The sequence below is a fragment of the Mirounga leonina genome, unplaced genomic scaffold (assembly GCF_011800145.1).
Source record: "Mirounga leonina isolate KUSES-001 unplaced genomic scaffold, KU_Mleo_1.0 Mir_168, whole genome shotgun sequence".
Classification (NCBI taxonomy): Eukaryota; Metazoa; Chordata; class Mammalia; order Carnivora; family Phocidae; genus Mirounga; species Mirounga leonina.
The window spans coordinates 68,133,997-68,155,291 of NW_023270426.1; the positions used below are offsets into that span (position 1 = coordinate 68,133,997).

General features: G+C 35.5%; 1 protein-coding gene across 2 annotated transcripts in view; it reads left to right on the forward strand.

Annotated features, from left to right (window-relative positions):
- The window catches only part of FAM174A (family with sequence similarity 174 member A), a 38,793-nt gene that overhangs the window by 13,063 nt on the left and 4,435 nt on the right, over nt 1–21,295 (forward strand). Inside the window, exon 2 of one of the 2 annotated variants that reach the window (XM_035014957.1) lies at nt 10,527–10,665. In XM_035014957.1, coding sequence (XP_034870848.1) covers nt 10,527–10,665 — 139 coding nt within the window. Of the gene's footprint in view, nt 1–10,526; nt 10,666–21,295 lie in introns of those variants that run through there. The other variant, XM_035014956.1, reaches the window with a different exon arrangement.

The window sequence follows — 21,295 nt, forward strand, 5'->3', positions numbered from 1 at the left end:
GGTAGATATTCTGATTGGGTTATCTTTATCGACTAGGCCACATCATCAGTCACAATCCAGTCTAGAGATTGACAACCCTTAGAAAAAGTGCCCATCAGAGGGTCATATTAGTTGTGGTTGAAAGTAGGGGATTTTGCACAGTAGAATACACCATTAACTGCTGCAACCCACTCAAAAGAGCTTGTAGGCAAAGTAATTTTTCTTAGAGTAGGGCCGCCTGACAGGTCCCGTGATAGCAGGCCTTGTGCATTATTTTAATGTTAGAGTCCCATCTTTTTTAATGGTAGAAACCAGCTATACTTCCACTGAAAAACCTAGGAGTCCAGTTTAAAAACAGTTGTGTTGGGGCGCCTCGGTGGCTCAGTCGTTAAGCGCCTGCCTTCGGCTCAGGTCATGATCCCAGCGTTCTGGGATCGAGCCCCGCATCGGGCTCCCCGCTCGGCGGGAAGCCTGCCTCTCCCCCCTCCACTCCCCCTGCTTGTGTTCCTCTCTCACTCTGTCTCTCTCTGTCAAATAAATAAATAAAATCTTAAAAAAAATAAAAAAAATAAAAACAGTTGTGTTCATGAATTTGGACAGCTGAATATCTGAGGAGAGAAAAAAATGAAAAGGTTATGATCTAGATGGAGATACTACTGGGTTACTGAAAAAAACAAGTGTTGAATGAAACTGAAAAGTTTTAGTTGACTTTTTTGTGGCAATGTATTTTTTATTGAAAACTGCAAAGAAAAAAAAAAGGTGATTGTTCAGAATGGAGGGATTGTTAATAGAACCTGCCTAAAAAATTCTTAAAAAGAAGAAAGTTAGAAGCAAATACACATTTGAGTGATGGAAGATTGGCAACCTAACTCAGAGAAGCTAAGATGCTAAGTGCCCTGATCAGTTAAGAAGTTTTTACCTATATGTAATACAATATCCTATTAAAAGTGACTTTAACGTAAGGGCATATTTTGTTGTTGTTATTTACTTAAGAATATGGGCAGACTCAGAGTTGATTCAGTGATTTTGTAAGATTATCAAGAATTCTGTTTTTTTTTCCATCCTTGTCCCTCCATAAGATGGCTACCTCAGCTTTAACAATTCTGTTCCCACACAGTAGTGTCTCAAAGAGGAAAGAGAGGGGGCCTGAAAAGAGGCCTTCTCTTCCTATGTTTTTTTTTTTTTTTTTTTTTTTTTTTTAATCAGCGAGAAAACTCTTTCCCAGAAACCACACTGCTAGAGTCATCCCATTCTCTTATTTGTCTGAACTGCTTTATCTGCTCAGCCCTAGACAATGACTGGCAAAAGGAAAATTATATTTTCATGATTGGTTTACACCAATTATTACAATCATTATGTATCTCTTAGGGCTGTCCCCAGTTGCTCTCTAAACAAAATCATGATACTGTTAAAGCAGAATAAGATTTCCTTTTGGATAAACAAAAAGCAAATTCTGCTGTGATCAAAACTAAGAGATGGCTTAACCAGAACATAAATGTACTTGTTAATGCAGGTAGCTACCAGGTTATTACTTTTTATTATGAAAGGATGAACCAGAAAATGCAGTTCACTAAAATAATATATTCATTTTGGTGTAATGTAAGATCATTGTATTGGGGATCAGAAGACTGTTTTGGTAGCTGATTTTGTGACCTCGGTTAAAATTACTTTGATTCATTAGGAAGACAGTCTTGCTTAATGTTTAAGATCCCAGACTTAGGAGTCTAGTGCCTGTATTGAATCCTAGCTCTACCATGTACTATCTTAAGTTTAATTTTTTCTAAGCCCTGTCTTTCTATATATAAAATGAAGGTACTTACAGGATTGTTGTGAGGATTATATCAGGTAATGCTTGTAAGCTGCTTGGCTCAGTGCCTGACATATGTGCACACTAGGTAACTATTAACATTATTAGTAATTTCATATGTCTAGAGTTGCATTTGTAATATATTTTGGAGTTTTTACTGTATTTTTTTTGACACCTCTTCACACCATACTCTGTGTATATAGCATTTGACTTCTGAAAATAGCTGTTATTGGTGAGAGGGTAGGTCTGACAAGTTTAGAGATAGGGTAAGAGCTGGGAAATTGTAAGAGAAATCTGCTGGGGAGGGAGATGGTTGATCATAGAGTAAGAGGTGAGGTAGGGAAATGCTGATTTTTAAATAGGACTTTAAAGTTGGTTGGGAGGGGCTCCTCTGGGTAGCTCAGTCGGTTAAGCTTCTGACTTCGGGTCAGGTCATGATCCCAACGTCCTGGGATCGAGCCCCACATTGGGTTCCCTGCTCAGCTGGGAGCCTGCTCTTCCCTCTCCCTCTGCTTACCTCTCCCCCTGCTTGTGCTCTCTCCCTCTCTCTCTCTCTCTCTAATAAATAAATAAAATCTAAAAAATAAAAAAAAATAAAAAAATAAAAGTTGGTTGGGATATAATTCCATGCTGAATTCTTAGAAGTGTAGGTTGGAAGAATTATCAAGCCTCATATCCCAAGCTTTAGTGCCTGAAAAAGAACACTAGGAAACCCATGAAAAGACCAAGGTGAGAGGTGAACAAGGGAGCTGTGTGCTTTGCACTTTCCTACAGGACACTTCCTAGCTAAGCTATATAATACTTATTTAGGAATTACTTCACCTATGGCTGTCTACCAGTATACCATCAAATAGGAGACAAGTACAATTTGGTACATAACTGTCACAGGAACTGATGGTATATACTGAATTGTAGGGAACTGGATGAGAAAAAAGGATCTATCAGAGTAAACAACACTGCAGTATCCTAAACCTAGATGAACATGCATTTGATTTTTTTTTTTTTTTTAACTTTTGAGTGTTAGCAGTGAACATTTTACTGGAGATGAACAGTGGCAGGGTACCTTGTTGTGGGAGTCTTCTGTTTAGTGCTGCACTTGGTCAACATCATATAATGACAGAGCTTGGTAGCTGATAGGCCAATAGAGAAGACCCAAGAATAATTATGAAAACAAGCCAAAGGAATTTTAAAAAAGCACAGTAGTCAGAGAACTTCAACATGGGGTCAACAGCTCCTGCACTGTTTTACATCAAAGTGGAATAACCCTAATAATCTTGATACATCAAAAAGAGTAGAATTAACTCATTTATTCTGTATAGTAAGACAGGGATATCTTTAGCATTGGATATAGTTCCACGAATGCTGAGAATTTAAAAGAAGACCAATAAATAAATAAATAAAGTCACTTTGGCTTTTGAATGGATAAACTTCAATTATTTAGAGTGTAAATGAAGTATAACTACATGTTAAAACATGATAATTGTATACCCAAAAGATAAAAATGAAACTGCTCAGTACAGGATGCAAGCTGAGTATTGGTGGTTCTAATTTGGGGATTTGGGTAGTGTATGAGAATCACCTGGGCTTGACCTAAAACATACTAAATGAGTATCTAAGAAGTCCTGGAGTGAGTGCATGTTTAATATGTTTAATTATTCTAGTCCTTTTTTTTTTTTCTGTCCTGAGCCAGAAGGATGTTATCCATATTATGATTTAAAAATTGTGATGAATTGTTGAACACTGCATCTGAAACTAGTGATGTACTATGTGTTGGCTAATTGAATTTAAATTTTAAAAAATTTAAAAAAGTAAAGATTGGCTAGCTCCTGTAGGTTTTGCTGTGGTATATTTTTGGAGATGATGTTCTTTTCAGGCTTCTCTTATCCCAGGAGTGATGATTAACATAAAAATTGTAGGTTTTGTTATACATAGAAAATGCAATATATATTGTCAATCCGTATATTTTAGTTAGTTCATTTACAGATAGTAGGCATCTGCTTTATGCCATTCCCTGTGTACTGGGGGTATAGTGGTGAGCAAAACACCTGCTCCCATGAAACTAAGTCTAGTAGGGAAGACAGTTTACACAAAAAGTATACAAGTATATCATTAATAAGTACTTTAAAGGAGATGTACGGGGTGCTATGGAAGCCAATAGTAGGTGTTTATTTGTAACCTAGCATGGTAGATTAGGGAAAGCTTCTCTAAGGAAACTGGAGCTGAAAGAAGAATAGGCATTAACACAGCAATAGTGTGGTGTGTGGGGGGAAAGTATGAGGCCAGTGACAGAGAACACATGGCCATTCTAAGGGAATACGAGTTAGAAGGTTTTGTGGCTGGAGTGCAGAAGGTAAAGCAGAATGTAGAGTAAACAGCAAGGTAAGGCTAACAAGGTAAGTATGCCATCCTATGTTGAATTTTATAAGCCATAGTATACAATTGTTACTGCTGAGCAATAGGAAACCACTGGAGATTTTAGAGGATGGTGGGGAGGTTAGTGGGTGACCAGAGCAGATAGAGGAACACGGGTATTAAGCTATATCAGTAGTCAAGGCGATTGATGATAGCAGTGGTGAACACTTTAAATGAATTTCAGTGATTCTCAGGAAGTAAAATCCATAGGACTTTGTGATTATGACGACCATGGAGGTACATTGATTAGACTTCCCTTTAAGAGACCCTGCTGTAGGAAACATAGTTGACAGCCTCCAGCTGTCACAGATTTGGATCCATCATTGCATCCATGCCAGGGCCATAATTCTTAAGCCTTTTCCAGCCAGTGACTGAGTGTGACCAAACCTGGCCATCCTGATTAACAGAGGACCCTCTCCTCTAATGGGCAACCTTTCTTTGCGTGAAGACATTCCATTGGCCTGGTCAAAACTTTCTTAGGACTGCCTTGTAGTCTACTGCTCTTCTTACCCAACCATCCTTTCTTTCCACTCTCTTTCACAGGTCTTAAGCCTGCATTAACCTTTGTAGGATCTCCTCTTCTCCTTTTCCCTCCCTCAATCCTTTGGAGACCTTCCCCCTAATAAATCCCCTATGATCTATTAGTTTGCCAGGGTTTCCTGCCGTAACAAAGTACTATAAACTGGGTGACTTAAACAACAAAAATTTTTCACTTCACAGTTTTAGGGGCTAGACAACTGAAATCAAGATACTAGCAGACTTGGTTCCTTCTGAAGGCTATGAGGGAATGTTCTGGATTGAATGTTTATGCCCCCCCCCCCATTCATATGTGAACGTATTTGAAGATAGGACTTGTAAGAAATGGTAAAAGTCAAATGAGGTCATAAGGGCAGTGCCCTCATCCAATAGGGCTGATTCCTCTTATAAGAAAAGGAAGAGATACCAGAACTCTCTCCCTGCACACACAAAGAAGAGGTCATATGAGCACACAGCGAAATGGCAGCTGCCTGCAAGCCAAGAGAAGCCTCAGAATGAAACCTGGTACTTTGATCTTGGACTTTATAGCTTCCAAAATAGTGACAAATAAATTTCTGTTGTTTAAGCAATCAATTTTATGACATTTTGTTATGGCAGCCTGAGCAGACTACTACACGGAAAGTTCTGTTCCAGATTTCTCTCCTTGGCTTGAAGATGGTGATCTTCTTCTCCAATTGGTATTCTTTCTATATGTGTGTCTGTCTGAAAATTTTATTTTCTTTTTCTTTTTTTTTTTTTCCGACATTATACTGGATTAAAACCCATTCTGATGACTTCATATTAACTTGATTGATTGTGTTAAGACTCTTTCAAATGGAGCTAGGAGTTAGGATTTCAGCATATGAATTTGGGGGAGACATAGTTCAACCCATGACATAATCTTATCTCTACCGGTGTCTGCTTCTTGAAGAACTTGAAATGACAACTGATGGATTGGGTTTTGGCAATGGGGGATGAAGATGAGAGAGATGTCAGATAAAAGTATTTTTATATATATGTATTCATTGAGTTGGATTTCTTGATAAATCATAGACAACTAAAATTGTGGCTCACTAATTTTTATTTGTATTATGTTGTAATGGTAAAGTAATTAGTTTCAAAGTCATTCTTGGTCACTATTTTACTTTTTTGCCAAAAATAGCCAAGACTAAAAAATGTTTTATCAATAGTTGTACATTTTGTTATTAAGAATTACTCTGCTTTATCATTATGTCTTCAGATAGGAGAGTGTATGTATATAAAATACCCAGTAAATAATATATCCCTCAGTTTAGTTTTGAATGTGCTATAGAAGAAATTCAGGAATTAAGGAAATTAAGGAATATTACTTACATCTTTCCATACTTAATAATACCCTACAGGCTTTCATTTAAAAGAAAACAAAAAGAGTAAAACCAGATGGGTACAGCAAGTTACATTGATCGGTTTTTTCTTTCATAGAGTAGTAGAATGAAATGGAGTTTTATTCTTTTTTTTTTTTTTTAAGATTTATTTATTTGACAGAGAGAGACATGGCGAGAGAGGGAACACAAGCAGGGGGAGTGGGAGAGGGAGAAGCAGGCTTCCCGCGGAACAGGGAGCCCCATGCGGGACTCCATCCCATGACCCTGGAATCAGGACCCGAGCCGAAGGCAGACGCCTAACGACAGAGCCACTCAGGCGCCCCAAAATGGAGTCTTATTCTGTTGTGTTTATTTTATGTGGCCTCATACATTTTTACATAAAATTTTATCAAGCTTACTTTAGCAGTTCAGTTTTATTTTTGTGCTGTAGCTTTTACATGCTATTTAAACAGAAATAATTCTTACCAACCTGAGTATAATGGAACATTGAGGAATCTGCAACTATATTAAACAGCTATTTGAATTTTTTTTTTTCAAGATTTTATTTATTTATTTGACAGAGAGAGACATAGCCAGAGAGGAAACGCAAGCAAGGGGACTGGTAGAGGAAGAAGCAGGCTTCCCGCAGAGCAGGGAGCCCGATGCGGAGCTCGATCCCAGGACCCTGGGATCATGACCTGAGCCGAAGGCAGACGCTTAATGACTGAGCCACCCAGGCGCCCCTAGACAGCTATTTGAATGATAACTTGATTATCTAGAATGGATCTGATCAAGATCATTTACCTGTGCATGCCATGTGATGAGTCAATATCATTCAATATCATCAATCATATAGTTATTTTCTTTTGTCCTTTTAATCTTCCATATTTTCCTCTACACATTTATAAAGTCGCTATTTTTTTTGTTAAGAAGCAACAAAATTTGTTTTCATACTGCAATATGCATTTACTATGTCTAATAGAAAAGTGTCATATCTATAATTATATGTGTAATTGTCACCACACATAGACAAGATTGTGTGTCATGAACTTAATTAAAACATTCATTTGTGAGAAAAGAACTACAACTGTTAAAATTGTGTGAGTTTTAAAGCCCCCTTACACTTTTGCTTATTCAAAAATAAGGCACATTGCATATTAAAAAATAAAAGTAGCCTTTTTACTTAAAATTTCAGTAGACTTTTATTATGCATATTGTATTTTATTTTTTTAAAGATTTTATTTATTTATTTGAGACAGAGAGAATGAGAGAGACAGAGAGCACATGAGAGGGGGAGGGTCAGAGGGAGAAGCAGGCTCCCTGCCGAGCAGGGAGCCCGATGTGGGACTCGATCCCGGGACTCCAGGATCATGACCTGAGCCGAAGGCAGTCGCTTAACCAATTGAGCCACCCAGGCGCCCGCATATTGTATTTTATGTTTAATATTTATTACTTTAAGTAGATGGTTCATTGAATCAGCTGAGTAATTTTGAAGATTCACTGATGTTTTTGACCTTTCCTGAGAAAAATCACTGCATATGGATATATTTGATGTTTTTATACCCATGTTGCTGTCACGATCATGTAGCCATCAGTGCCTAGATCTTTGGACTTAGAGAATACTTTTTTTTTTTTTTTTTAGAAATTGCATTTCTAAAAAAAAAAAAAAGAAATTGCATTTCAACTTTAAATTCTATTTAACAACACACAGTTATGAATTAGTAACATTTACTAAAATGCTAACTTCATTTAAATTGAACTGCATTCCCCCACTTATTTGGTGCCCAACAATGTACCTTCTATATATACGGAGTAGGTTCTTATTTTTAAAGAACTTGGATTCACGTTTGGAAGATAGCATTTAAAAAATTATTAAAGGAGAGTGCAAGCTAGAATAAATAACAAAGTGCTCACACTGATGCAAACACTTACACTATACAAAGATAGAGAAAATAGCATTGCTAGCCAGATTAGCCACTCACTGAAAGTTTGGGAATTCATTCAAGAGAGGATGAAGACCTTGGGAGTGGAGAAGAATGTCAGCTGAGATAAAATTGCAAAAGTCCTTAAAGTCTATGTTTGTATCCTTCTCTTTTTTAAGACTTGCCAGGGTACCTTGTGACTGGCAATGACTAGGTTATTGGCATATTGACTACTTGATATATAGTATATGACCCGGAAGGATCTTGTTTTTTTCCAAAAATGATTCACATGACATTAATTTCTTCTTTGTTCACTGAAAATGTGAGAATGTTTGGAAAGCCATATATGGTGTAAAACCTTGAGTGAAAGCCTGGCAAAAGGGAAGAGGAGAAATTCTAACTCTGAATATCCTTAACTTAGACTGCCAAGTGGCTTCACTCACTCTTGTGTATTCACTTTTTTAAACCAAAGGAATGCTTGAAGATGTTATTCAGCTATGTGGTTCAAAAGGACTAATGGTGAACTATAATCCCCCTGGACTTTTTTATTCCTACTTCCAGGGTCAGTATTTTTATGTTCTTAATTTTTCTGTGAATTACTTTCAGAAGTCCAAATCACAGGTTGGTACACTATGACCCATCAGCCAGATCTGGTTCACTGACCTATTTTTTTAAGACCTATGAACCAAGATTTTTTTTTTTTTTTACATTTTTGAAGGGTTGTAAAAAAATCAAACTAAAAACAAAAAATTAAGGTGAATATGTGGCAAGAGACCATATGTGATCTTTAGAGTCTGCAATATTTACTATTTGATCCTTTGCAGAAAAAGTTTAGATTTCTGATCTGCATAGGGTGTGAGTATGTGTGAATGTGCACAAACATGCACACATATATGTACTTGTTAATGTAACAACCTAAACATTTAAGTTCTCACTATATAAAGACTAGCTTATACTTCTTAGTGCCATTTTTTTTTTAAGTCTTAACATTAGTATTAACTCTTACATTGGTTACATTTGTAGTTTTAAATACTATACTTTAACCTCTTGTTTCCTGTTCAGCGCCTTTGGGTAGGTATATAGATAGATCTATAGGCAGTGACTAGTGGAAGCTTACTTGGTTTTTATCTATGCTTAGTATAATTTTCTAAATTTTCACCACTGAGACCAGGTACTTTACACTCAGAAGCTAGCACAATGCCTGATGCTTACTAAAACTCAAATATCTCTTGAGCATGTGTTTATATGTATCTGTGTATTATATGTATATATGTGTAGGACAGTTTATCTCCCAGGGGGATCCCCACAGTCACATATGTAGAAACTTTAGCTCTTTACAGTTGGCCCTGTAGTCATGGTATTTATTATCACACTTGTTACATCGAATAAAGTGACACAGAAACATTTAAGTAAACTTCTATGTTGTTACTTACTGAAATATCTTCTATTTTGTTCTTAATCTCCCATAGCCATTTGTGTAAAATACATTTTCTTGTATGTGGATTTGAGGTTATTTCACTGGAGGTAACTTAGGCATTAATTGTAGGGTCAGATTTGGAGCACTGAGCTAGAATATGATTTCACTCAGAGCCTGAATAAATATTTAAAGAGCATCTTAATCAGACACTGCTACGAAGTAGTAATACAGTGGTGAACAAGATATGCATAGCTGCCCTCATGGAACTTAGGGGGAGAGAGGCAAATAAACACTCAAGTAACCATATACATAAGGAAATATAAATGCAAATTGAGGTAAATAATTTGAAGAAAAAAGTTATTTGAGAGAAAAGCATAGAGTATGATTCTAAGTCAGAGAGACTTTGTTATGTATTCAAATAATGATTAATGTTTAGCACCCTAAAATATTTTCATTTCTCTAGAGCAGTGGTCCTGAAACTTCAGCAATGCATCATACTGACAAGAAGTGTTTGTTAAAACACGGGTTTCTGGGCCCCAAGTTCAGTGTTTGTCATTTACTAGGTCTGAGTGGGCATGAGGATTTGCATTTCTAATAAATTCCTAGATGATTGTGATTCTGCTTAGTTCCTTCTCCTTGGAAACTCTGATTTAATTATGTGGAGATAAGGACTAATATACCGAGGGTGATTCTGACATGTAGCCAAGTTTGTGAGCTACTTAATGCAGAATTTGAACATGTATAAACATAATAGTTTCTTAGTGGGACAGAAAGTACCTAATCCTGCACATTGGTAAGAAGGCATGGGTAAGGTAGGGAAAAGGCTGGAATAGAAGGCTTCAGTGAACGCATGGTTCCTTAAAGATTTATTTGTCCATACCATAAGCTGATAGAGAAGGGAGTAGGTCAAATGGAAGAAATGGTACACAACAAGTAGGATAGATTTTGTTTCATAAATAATCCTACATAGTAAATCGTTTACATTTCTGAAATGTAGTCATTCTGATATTGAGTGCCTCTGATGTCAGCAACAGAGGGATAATTTATTTTTAGTTTAAGTAAATATAAAGTAAGGATCATCTATGCCATATTCAAATAATTTTTATTTATTAATACGTTCTATTTAATAGGATGAGAAGAAGAAACCGAAAGACTAGGAGATATGGAGTTTTGGACACTAACATAGAAAACATGGAGTTGACACCTTTAGAACAAGATGATGAGGATGATGATAACACTTTGTTTGATGCCAATCATCCTCGAAGGTAAGTTAAGTGTTGGGCAGTTTCATTCCATGAATTAGGGAGGCAAGTCCTTGATAAGTAAATAAAGTAGAAAAAATACAGTATTTCATTTAGCAGTTTTTATCCTAATAGATTTTATTCAGTTCTATTTAATGAAGTTCTTTGTGCTACCCAACCAATAGCTCACATGCATATTGCTTTGCTAAAACAGGTATAAATAATAGAATACCATTCCAAAAAGAGATCTGTATTATAGATCCTTGCAGAGCTTTGTCCTTTTAACTGCTACATACTGACAAGTAATACGTAGTAAGTTTTTATGTGTGTGTGAGAGAGAGAAATATTAGTAAAGTTGATTTTCTTTTTGCATTCTGAAGATATTTTGATTTTAGTCTGTGCTCCTCTATTTGTAAATCATGCTTTCACTCAAAATTGTGGGACTGATGGTCTGCTAGTACAGCTATGATATCTATTCTCAGATCTGTTCTTGCTGAGTGTTAAGACCCTTCCTAAGAGATTTGTATAAGCAAAATTACATGGTTATAGACTTAGTTTCAAAGCAAATGGGATAAAGAAAGGAGGTAATAAAGATTCCACTTAGTAGGGAAAGACATGTTGAAATAGAGGGGAGACTCTTTGGCTAAAGGAAAACTAAAGTCCACAATCAGTTACAACAAATACCATGAGTACAGAAATCTTGGCTTTTTATACATGCAAGGTTGGGAGGATCAGCTCTGGCAGAACATAGGGATCTGCAAGGTTTTTTGTTGGTTGGTTGGTTGGTTTGTTTTTGAGGGAAATACATAGAGTTTTACAATCTGCTAAAGAGTTTGGTATTACCCTGCTGTTATTGGAGAACCATTGGTGTTGTTTGTGTGGAGTGTATCTAATGAGATAATCAGATTTGTGTTGTGGAATAATACTTCTTGTATTAGTGGGAAAGTTGGCCTAGAAGAGATGAAGGATGAGAGGGACAGACCAGGGAATGTAGGAGGCACATAAAGAAGGGAATGATTTCCATGAGATAAAATTACCTGTAGTTATCTTTTATTTTGCAGCCTGCCTCATCACAGACCTTTCTCCAATACTTATCCCTCTCTTATGCCCCACTTTTCATGAATTATGTGTTCTATTAGGGAGCTAGACATTAATCAGAGTGACTTAATAAACAGAATAAGCATAGGGTGATATGAGAACTTGTAGTGGGGACATAGAACAAATAACCAAAAACTAATGGTCCAGAAACACCTCTTGGACATGCTATGTTAATTGAGACCTGAAAAATTGAGTAGAAATTAGCAAAATTAAAAGTGGATATAGGGGTGGGGGTTGGAGAGAGAACAGCAGGCACAAAGTACCAGAAGCAAAAGAGAGGGTAGAGTATTCAAGGAACTAAAAGAAGTTAAATAGATGCTACATTAATATCTGTGAGAATAAATGAATGAGGGAATGAATAATTTTTGAGCTTTGAATGCAAAAATAAGAGTGATGGGTAAGGCAGGACAAAGAATCAAAAGGCAGATCATGATCCATGGCAGTCAGTGAGAAGTCACTCAACAGATTATGAAAAGCCACTTGGAAAATTTTAAGACGAGGAAACATAATCAAAGTTGTGTTTTGAAAATTACTTAGATTGGAGAAAAGCAAGATAAGGAGTAAGGGAACCAGGAAGACCAGTTAGATGGTACAAGTACATGGGGTGGCCAACACCAGAGTGATAGCAAGAGAAATAGAAAGGAGTAAGTTATTAAAGAGACTTTGAACGGTATTATGAACAAAATTTAGGAATTTTGTTTGGAGGGTAAAGGAGGGAGAAATGGTTATAATAGTGGAGAAGCATGTTTCGGGGTAATGATAATTATCAATGATATCAATGATAATGGCATCATCTTCAGATTTTTAGTAGTATGACCCCATATACTTAAAAAAAAAAAAGACTTAGAACTTTAATATAGACATGTTTAAAGTAAGAACAGCAAATAAACAGTGCTTACCTATTCATTCATTCATTCATTCATTCACTCATCCAAGTAATGAATGATGGAGCAGCTGTTTATATAGCAACTGTTGAATGTCTGGCATTGATCTGGCCACTTGGGATACACTACAGCCACAAAACAGAAAAGAAAAAGAAAAACATCCTGGCTTTGTGAAGCTTAACTTCTAGTTGTGAAAGGTGAGATTGGGAGGTTGACAGTTAATTTTCATTTTCACTTGTCCTTCTATATCCTCCTATGTTGATTTTTTTTTTCTCAATTACTTTAGAAAAAATTTGCCTTTTGTTTGGGAATAATTTCAGAGCTTCAGAAAAGTTATAAGAATAAAAATAGTACAGGGCGCCTGGGTGGCTCAGTTGGTTAAGCAACTGCCTTCGGCTCAGGTCATGATCCTGGAGTCCCGGGATCGAGTCCCGCATCGGGCTCCCTGCTCAGCAGGGAGTCTGCTTCTCCCTCTCCCGCTCCCCCCTCTTGTGCTCTCTCTCTCTCAAATAAGTAAATAAATAAAAGCTTAAAAAAAATAAAAATAAAAAAAATAAATGCAGATCGTTCTTTGTTAAAAAATAAAAGAATAAAAATAGTACAGAGAATATCCTTCTATTCTTAAATCTAGATTTACTGACATTTTACTTCATTTGTTCTCTTGTGTGCTTTTTTTCCTATCTTATAATATAGATACAGAAGAATGCATATTCCTCATTTTATATTTACCTAATGTTCTCATGTTTCCTTATAATTAGATTCAGGTTATGCATTCTTCCCTGAAATACTGTACAGATCATGATATGTCTTTCTCAGGGTATCCTATCTGGAGACACACAGTGCCCTTCTTTCTTAGCAGTAGTAATTTTGATGCACCTGCTTAAAGTTTGCCCAGTTTCTTTAGTATGTTACTATTTTTTTCCCCATTGCAACTAATAAGGCATTTTAAAATCATGAAAATATTCTGCTTTTATCAAAATTTTCCCCTAAGTTTAGCAGTCATTAGTCTTGATTGTTGCCTGATCTAATCTTCACTGTGATAGTTTCAAAATAATGATCTTCCAACTTCAACATTTCCTTCATATTTACCAATCAGCATTGATATTGTAGTATAAGCAAGAGCTCCCCCTCATTCCTTCTGTATTCATTTATCTAACTATTGACAGTATGGAGTCATGATTTTTCTCCTTTTTCATTGCTGTCCTTGCCAGAGAGAGCCGCTTCAAGCTGGCTTCTGTGCCCTTGTTACTTGCTTCCATTTTTTTTTTTTTTTTTTTAAAGCAATTCCTCACATTCTGGCCTAGCAAGATGTTCCAGGCTCATTTTTACCTACCCTGCCCTAGTGATGGAATTAGCCATTTCTCCAAAGAGCCTTGGTTTCTTTGAGTGGGCACTAAGTGAGCTCTTTATTACTAAGGTGTGTCCTTACTTCTTGGCCCCTTCAGCAGACAGGTCTGTGAAATGTATGTGTACGTGCAAACACACACACACATGCGCACGTACATGCATATTCACATATGTATGCATACTTTACATAGTATTTCTTCATACCTCTCATTCTACCTTGCTGGTCTATTGCCACTGTGTTCTTTCTTGCCTTCTTCCTTTTCCATAGTTGCATTCTCTTTGTTCTGTCATGAGAATGACTTCCAACAATCTTCTGGATCCCAACATCAGCATTTACTTATTTACTCAATTCTGTAATAAAACTAATACAGTTTCAGAATCGCTTTGCCTATGGCACTAAAATAAACAAGCCTTCTAAGAAGGTTTAGGATTTGTTAGTTTTCTCTTCACAACACCATCTTGCCCAAGACTGAGATTATATTATTAGATATGTAAGTGATTTGGCCTTGATTCCTCCTCCCTCTTCAGTGTGTTTATAATAATTATTTGAAATGTAATTGAAGTCATTTGAACTTGCTTTCTGTTTTAGATTTTTTCCTCTCCTTCCCATTGTCATTATCATTTTTCATATGAAAAATACTAACATGCTTCCAAAATTAAAAAGTATACACATTTTTTTTTAATATTATACACACACATACACTCAAAGAAGTATCATTCCCTCTTGTATTCTTTCCTCTCCATTCTCACCACCTCACCCTTTGTAGGTAATCACTTTCATTATTTATCTGGTTTATCTTCCCTGTGGTTCTTTGGATAAAAGTTGGCAGAAATATGTATTTCTTAACACTTTTCTTTCTTACACAAGAGGTAGCATACAATATATGTTCTTTTATATTTTTTTGTTGCATTTTGTAATATCTCCTGTAAGTCATGCTGTATAAGTTCAGGGATATTTTTCATTTTTAACAGCTGCATAGTATCCCATGGTGTGTAGGTACCTTCGTTTATTCAGTCCATTGCCTATGCTTTGACATGTAGGTAGTTATCAAACTATATTTCAATGAATAACCTTGTGCATATGTACTTTTGTATTGTTGCAGGTGCATTTTCAGGGTAAATTTCTAGAACTGGGATTATAGGTCAAAAGGTGTGAAATCAGTTTCAACCATGAAATTGAGAGGTGACTATGAGATATCCCAGTGGACATAGCAAATTGCATGGATTCATTTTTTTCATTAAAAACAGTGATAAACTGCCTGTCATTTGTCCCCAAATACTCTACTAAGCTATGGGGATATGGTGGTGAACAAAATTGGGCAAAATGCCCATCCCCATTTCAGTTAACAATCTAGTATATATACACAGGCCAGAAATACAAAACAAAGATATTTTGGCAAGAGTTGAGATTCCCCTTTACTGGTTTTTGACCTTGCCAAAATCAGGGGTAATGTTCTTCTCTAGGGCAGACCTACTTTTGTCTCTTTTAAAATGAACAATAATATGGATATTTCAGTACACTGAGAAGCAAACAGTTTTTCTGTGTTCTCCTTTTTATTCTTCACCCAGTATTGAACATCATTTAACTAACACCTCCACTGATTCTAGACCTCTGCTTTGATTTTTTTTTCATAGTCTGCATTTGCAGACCCTTTTTTCTGACTCTTACTTAGGGGAAGGTATATACATTTCTTTTCTGTGACAGTCTCATTGTAGAAAACAGTCATTTTCTGCTACTGACAACAGTTTCATAGAGGTGTGTTTATATTTCTTTTACCATCTGTAGCTTAGAGATTATTGTCTGTGATAAGATATACAGTCTGAACTCTGCTATTTCATTTGAAGCTGATTCATTGGGCAAGACTCTCTCTGATCTTCTAATGTTAGTGTTAGAGATTAAACATGCATTATGCCATCAATTTAGTCAACATTTCAAATTTATCCTGTGGGAAAGATACATATAGATCTTATTGTGACTGTTTTACGTAACATTATCAGGGTCAATGCCATTTGTTTCTCCCATTAGTAAAGGGGGAAAATCAATACTTTTATATGGAGAGTGTATTATAAGGTATTTTTAGGCCCTGAAAGAGGACTTCCACCTCAGATTTCCCAGCAGTCCTACCATATAAATGGTAGAAAAAACCAAGGGAATGGATGATGATATTGGTAGATGTCTTTAGAGGGATAAGATCAGGGGTCTTATCACTGAGCCCAGGGGAGAGCCTGGACATAGTGGGGTAACAGAACTACACTGGAGCAATTATAATAGACACTTGTTAGTAAGTATCTACTTGAGTGCAGAATATACAGACGCTGTGCTAGGCTCCTTACATATATTATGGAATCATCAAGACAGTCATGTAAAGTAGTTCCTTTTGGTCTTATTTTAAAGATAAGAAATCTGAGGCTCAGAGAGTTGAAGTAATTTGGGCTTCTCTTCCTGCTGTAATTTAATTCCATTTTTTTAAAATATATATTTGATTTATACCTTTATAAAGAGAATAATTATAAATTCTCTTCATTCTGTCTTCTATATCAGCTCTTGCTATTACTCTTTATTTTGCAAATGAGGACCCTAAAAATGAGGAATGTAAATATTATGATATACCTACCTTGCCAACTGCAATGCAGAATCATATTAGTTTATAGTATAATTGCTGGTAATTCTTGTGGGATTAGCTCTTACTGATGCTGCCTTCATTGTTTAAGTGCTTTCTAAAATTAGTTCCTCTTTATTTTCCAGATTCTATCCACAGAATAACAGGAAGCAAGTTATTTCCAGAGAGGCAAATGAATTTCCTTGCTTATAATTTTATCACAGCATAAAACCATCCTTTTGTAGTCAGCTCTTTCTGAGAAGAATGTTTTTATTGTGGTTTTTAATACATCAGAATTTTAATGATTGTTGTTGGTAGTTAGGATTTGGGGTAATTATTTTCACTGTTTCTTTGTATTAGATGGAACCATATGAAACTGCCAATATATGGTTTAATCTAAATTTCAAGGAAATTTATTATTTCATATAATAGTATGTCACAGATAGGGCCAACTCCAAACAGTACGTCAAGGCTCTGTCTCCTTTTCTTTGTGATCCCCTTGCTTCTGCACACCATGTGTTGGCTTCATTTTTAGGCTGATAATAGGATGGTGTCAGCAGTTCCTATAATCATACCTAGAATGGTAACGTTCAGTAGAAGATAGGGACTCGCTCTCTTGTGTACCTTCCTTAGGAATGAGAAGAATTTCCCCAGAAACTTTAAACAGAGCTGGGTTTTTTTGTTTGTTTTTGCTTTCCGTATCATTGGTCATATGGCCATTTCTAAATTAAACCCTGGGGAAAAAAATGGAAGTACCATGATTAGCTCAGAATTATCATTTGTGTTTGAATAAATACTGAGAAGTTAACCACCATTATTACCACGATATCTAGTACTTTAAGCACTGAGATTAATGCAATCAAATTGGGAAAATGTACAGATGTGAAAAAAAAATAACTTGAGCAACTTGGTTAATAAAATTTCTCTTAAATTTGCTATTGACATCCTAATTTTGTATTTTAGGGGTAATTTCTTATGTTTGGTTACTGAAACATTTTGCACAAAAATTTTATAAAACTAAAAGACAAACGTCAACTCTTTAACTGTCTTGTTGGGTGTTTTAGCCCTCTTGGATAGAAAAACTGATGAGGAATTAGATAGCATATACTGACTAAAAATTACCTTAATTTTCTCAAAGAAAAATATTGGAAACAAATACTCATAACCAGTCCCTAAAACAGTTTAAAACAGTGCTTTATGACACAAAACCACAAATGGGAACAATACTGTTTTGCTATTCTGTTTGATTTCTACTGAACCGTAAAATTATTAGTATTTTATGATGATGTACACTATAAGACATTTTAACAGTCTTGGTAGCAGCTTCTAAAAGCTGACACTTACAGCATCACTTCAAGGCTATTGTAGTAATTTTTGTCAATAATGTAATTTTTAAAACCCTAAACTTGCTTTTTAGCTACTTTTGTTCTGCTTCATTAAATTTAATATTGTATGTCTTCATTACATTTGTGCTCAATGTTACTTGACCACAAAATATTTTCTGGTTATTAACATCAGCATGTCAGAATTAGAAAGCAGATTTGATATAAATATTTAACCAGAAACACTCATTAAAAAGATCTTATTCAAACAGTTTCCAATTTGAAAATAGTTCTAATTTCTAAAACACTACTTTCAATGTGAAACTTAACATATCAGAATAAATACTAGGGTTATTCAAAGTAAATAGAATGTAGGAATGTGTCAATTACTAAGGTTTATGTTAGATAAAAATTGGTATTTTAGGATGTCTAGTGGTGTGTTACTAGTAGAATCATCTGTACTTTTTGTGCTTAAAGTATATTATCCTGTATTTGTCATTACTGGAATGATAGAAGTAATAAGTAATAAAAGGTAATAAAAAAGAACCCTCATGTTCTTTTTTTGGTATGTTTTACTTTTCTGTGCCTTAGAAGAAAATTTGCCTTGCTCCATTAATAATTAGACATCACAATGTGCTTATTAGTTAAGTACATGAATCATTTGTGTATTATTTTAACAAATGTTGTGTAACCTCAAATTTTATTTGCTAATGCTATTTTCTCATCTCACTGCACGATCTAGAGTTGTCCTGTCTAATTTGATAGCTACTAGCCATATGTGTCTCTTGGGCGTTTGAAATGTGACTAGTGTGACTGAGGAACTGAAGTTTTAATTTTATTGAATTTTACTATAAATTGCCAGATGTGGCTAGTGGCTGTTATATTGGACAGAAAAGACCTGGAGCAAAAGTGTTTGACTGATCTGGTTTAAATTAATTCTATTAAATGAAAACTTATAAAACAGTTAAATCACAAATTCCTGTTTATATAGCAGTTGATCCATTTAATGAAATGTTTACTGCTTTTGTTCAGGATTTATATTCTGTGAATGTGGATTGTAGTTTCTCTAAGGTGAGATAGATGGATATGGGAGGCAAAGCATAACTACCCATGAGGTTGATATGTGTGAATAGGGTTAAAGACAATACAGGGACAAACATCTCAACTTTATGGACAGAAAAGTTATAAACACAATTATGTCATCAAACTTTCCCAGTGTTCTCATATAGTATTCTTTAAAATCCACAGGTACTGTATCCATTCTTTAAAATCCTTAGATACTGTATCTTTAAAAGAACTTGGGAGAGAAAAAAATAAAGAGCCATAACTCCAGGAATCTAATATTTGCAAATTTATTTAAGTGAATAAAGAGTAACAATACTCTTGAGTCCACTAGTACAGTTTTGTTTTGTTTCCGAACCTGATGTGATTTGTAGCTGTTTTGATAAAGATCTGAGTGAGCTTTTAAGTTATCCTTTAAAATAGTGTATTTTCTTTTAATCAGTGTATCGTATAATATGAAGAGGCAGAACTTTCTTGAGGTTTGAAAAGTACTCAAACTGAGGTTTCCATAAAATTTATTAAAAACTTCACATTCAATTTACCTCACAGAAAAGCATGGTGATTTTTTTTTTTTTATCGTATTAAGAATACTTAACATCAGATCGATCTTCTTAAATTTTTATTTTTTTTTATATATTTTTTTAAAGATTTTATTTATTTGAGAGAGAGAGAATGAGAGACAGAGAGCATGAGAGGGAGGAGGGTCAGAGGGAGAAGCAGACTCCCTGCTGAGCAGGGAGCCCAATGCGGGACTCGATCCTGTGACTCCAGGATCATGACCTGAGCCGAAGGCAGTCGCCCAACCAACTGAGCCACCCAGGCGCCCCCTCTTAAATTTTTAGATGCACAATACAATATTATTAACCATAAGTGCAATGCTGTCGGACAAATCTCTAGAACTTACTCATCTTGCATAACTCAAACTTTATGCCCATTGAATAGCAACTCCCCATTTCACTCTCCTCTCAAACTTCAGCAACCACTAATCTACTCTCTGCTTCTCTAAGATTGACTATTTTTTTACTACGTTTTTACTTTTGTCTATTTTAATAAAGAATATAGAATTACAAAAGTTTTTTTCTGAATTCAGGAGTTTTTCTCATGTCATAAGAAGTCTGTAGTAGTTGGCTCCTGGTATTGATTCAATGGCTGTTTGATCATAGGGTCTACATTTATGCAGTTTTCTCCAACATTTCCTCATGCTTGTCTTATCTTGCTTATATGGCTGCTGTAATTTCAGCCATTGCATCTGTGTTTCAGGCAACAAGAGTCTGGGAGGCAAGAACCACTTCACATCAGTCTCTATCAGGAAATCAAAATTTCTCAGAACTATCCTCTTCTTCCCAACAGTCTTTACCCGCCTTGCTAGCAGAAACAAAACCAAACAAAAAGATTTTTATTAGCAAACAAAAAGTAGGTAATAAGTGTTGAATAGACAGCTTATAATATGTCTCCCTGACTATTCAGAATGTTTTCTGAAGGTTAAATTTGGCAGCTGGTAAGAGAGAAATATTTGGGTTTGGAGGTCACTGAATAAAGGTATGAGTTCTAAGGAATTATTGTGCATGAGTAGCAGTTTTACAGAGCAGTGAGAATAGGAATTTAACATTGTAAACAGATTAGCTTTTATTTATTTATTTTTTTGTACAGTGGGAGTTCTGTAAATGGTGGAACAACAGAACATTTGACATCTGATCTAATCTTTAGACTTCAGCGACTAAATCGTCATGACTGAGAAGTATTGTAAAATAAGGAGCAGCAGAATATGATTATGTAGACTCAAGTGCTTCTTGAGCAGAATTCTGGCATTGATAACTGAATCTCCTTACTTCAGTCTCCCGAATCTTGGCTCTTCTTCTTTACCAAGTCACCTGACAAATAGTGTGACTGGACTGCGTCTCTAAATGCTTTTTCAGCTTGGGCTCTAATGGTTTCTGTTTTCATTCCTGAAGACTTCCATAAAAAGACATGCTTAATCTCTTAGAAAATGTTTTATCCCATTCTTACGAAGAAGGACTTATCCAGTAAATAATTGATCAGGATGGTACTAGAATTCAGACTTCCTTTCTAGGCCAAGGTTTTTTGTCCTCTAAGTGCTTTCTATGCTGTATATGTGTCTCTATAATAAGAGCAGGGAATTATGTTTATTGTTTTTCTTCATTTTTCTTTTTTGTCATCACCATCTTCCCCAGTATCAAGCAGTTTTCCTGGCAAATCATAGCTCAGTATATGTTTGGTGATTGAGTGAATGTCATTTTAAAAAAAGAAAAAATGTACTTAAGTGTTAAACTTAGTAGCACACACAGCCCCAATATGTTGCATACCCTATTTTAAATAAATCAAGA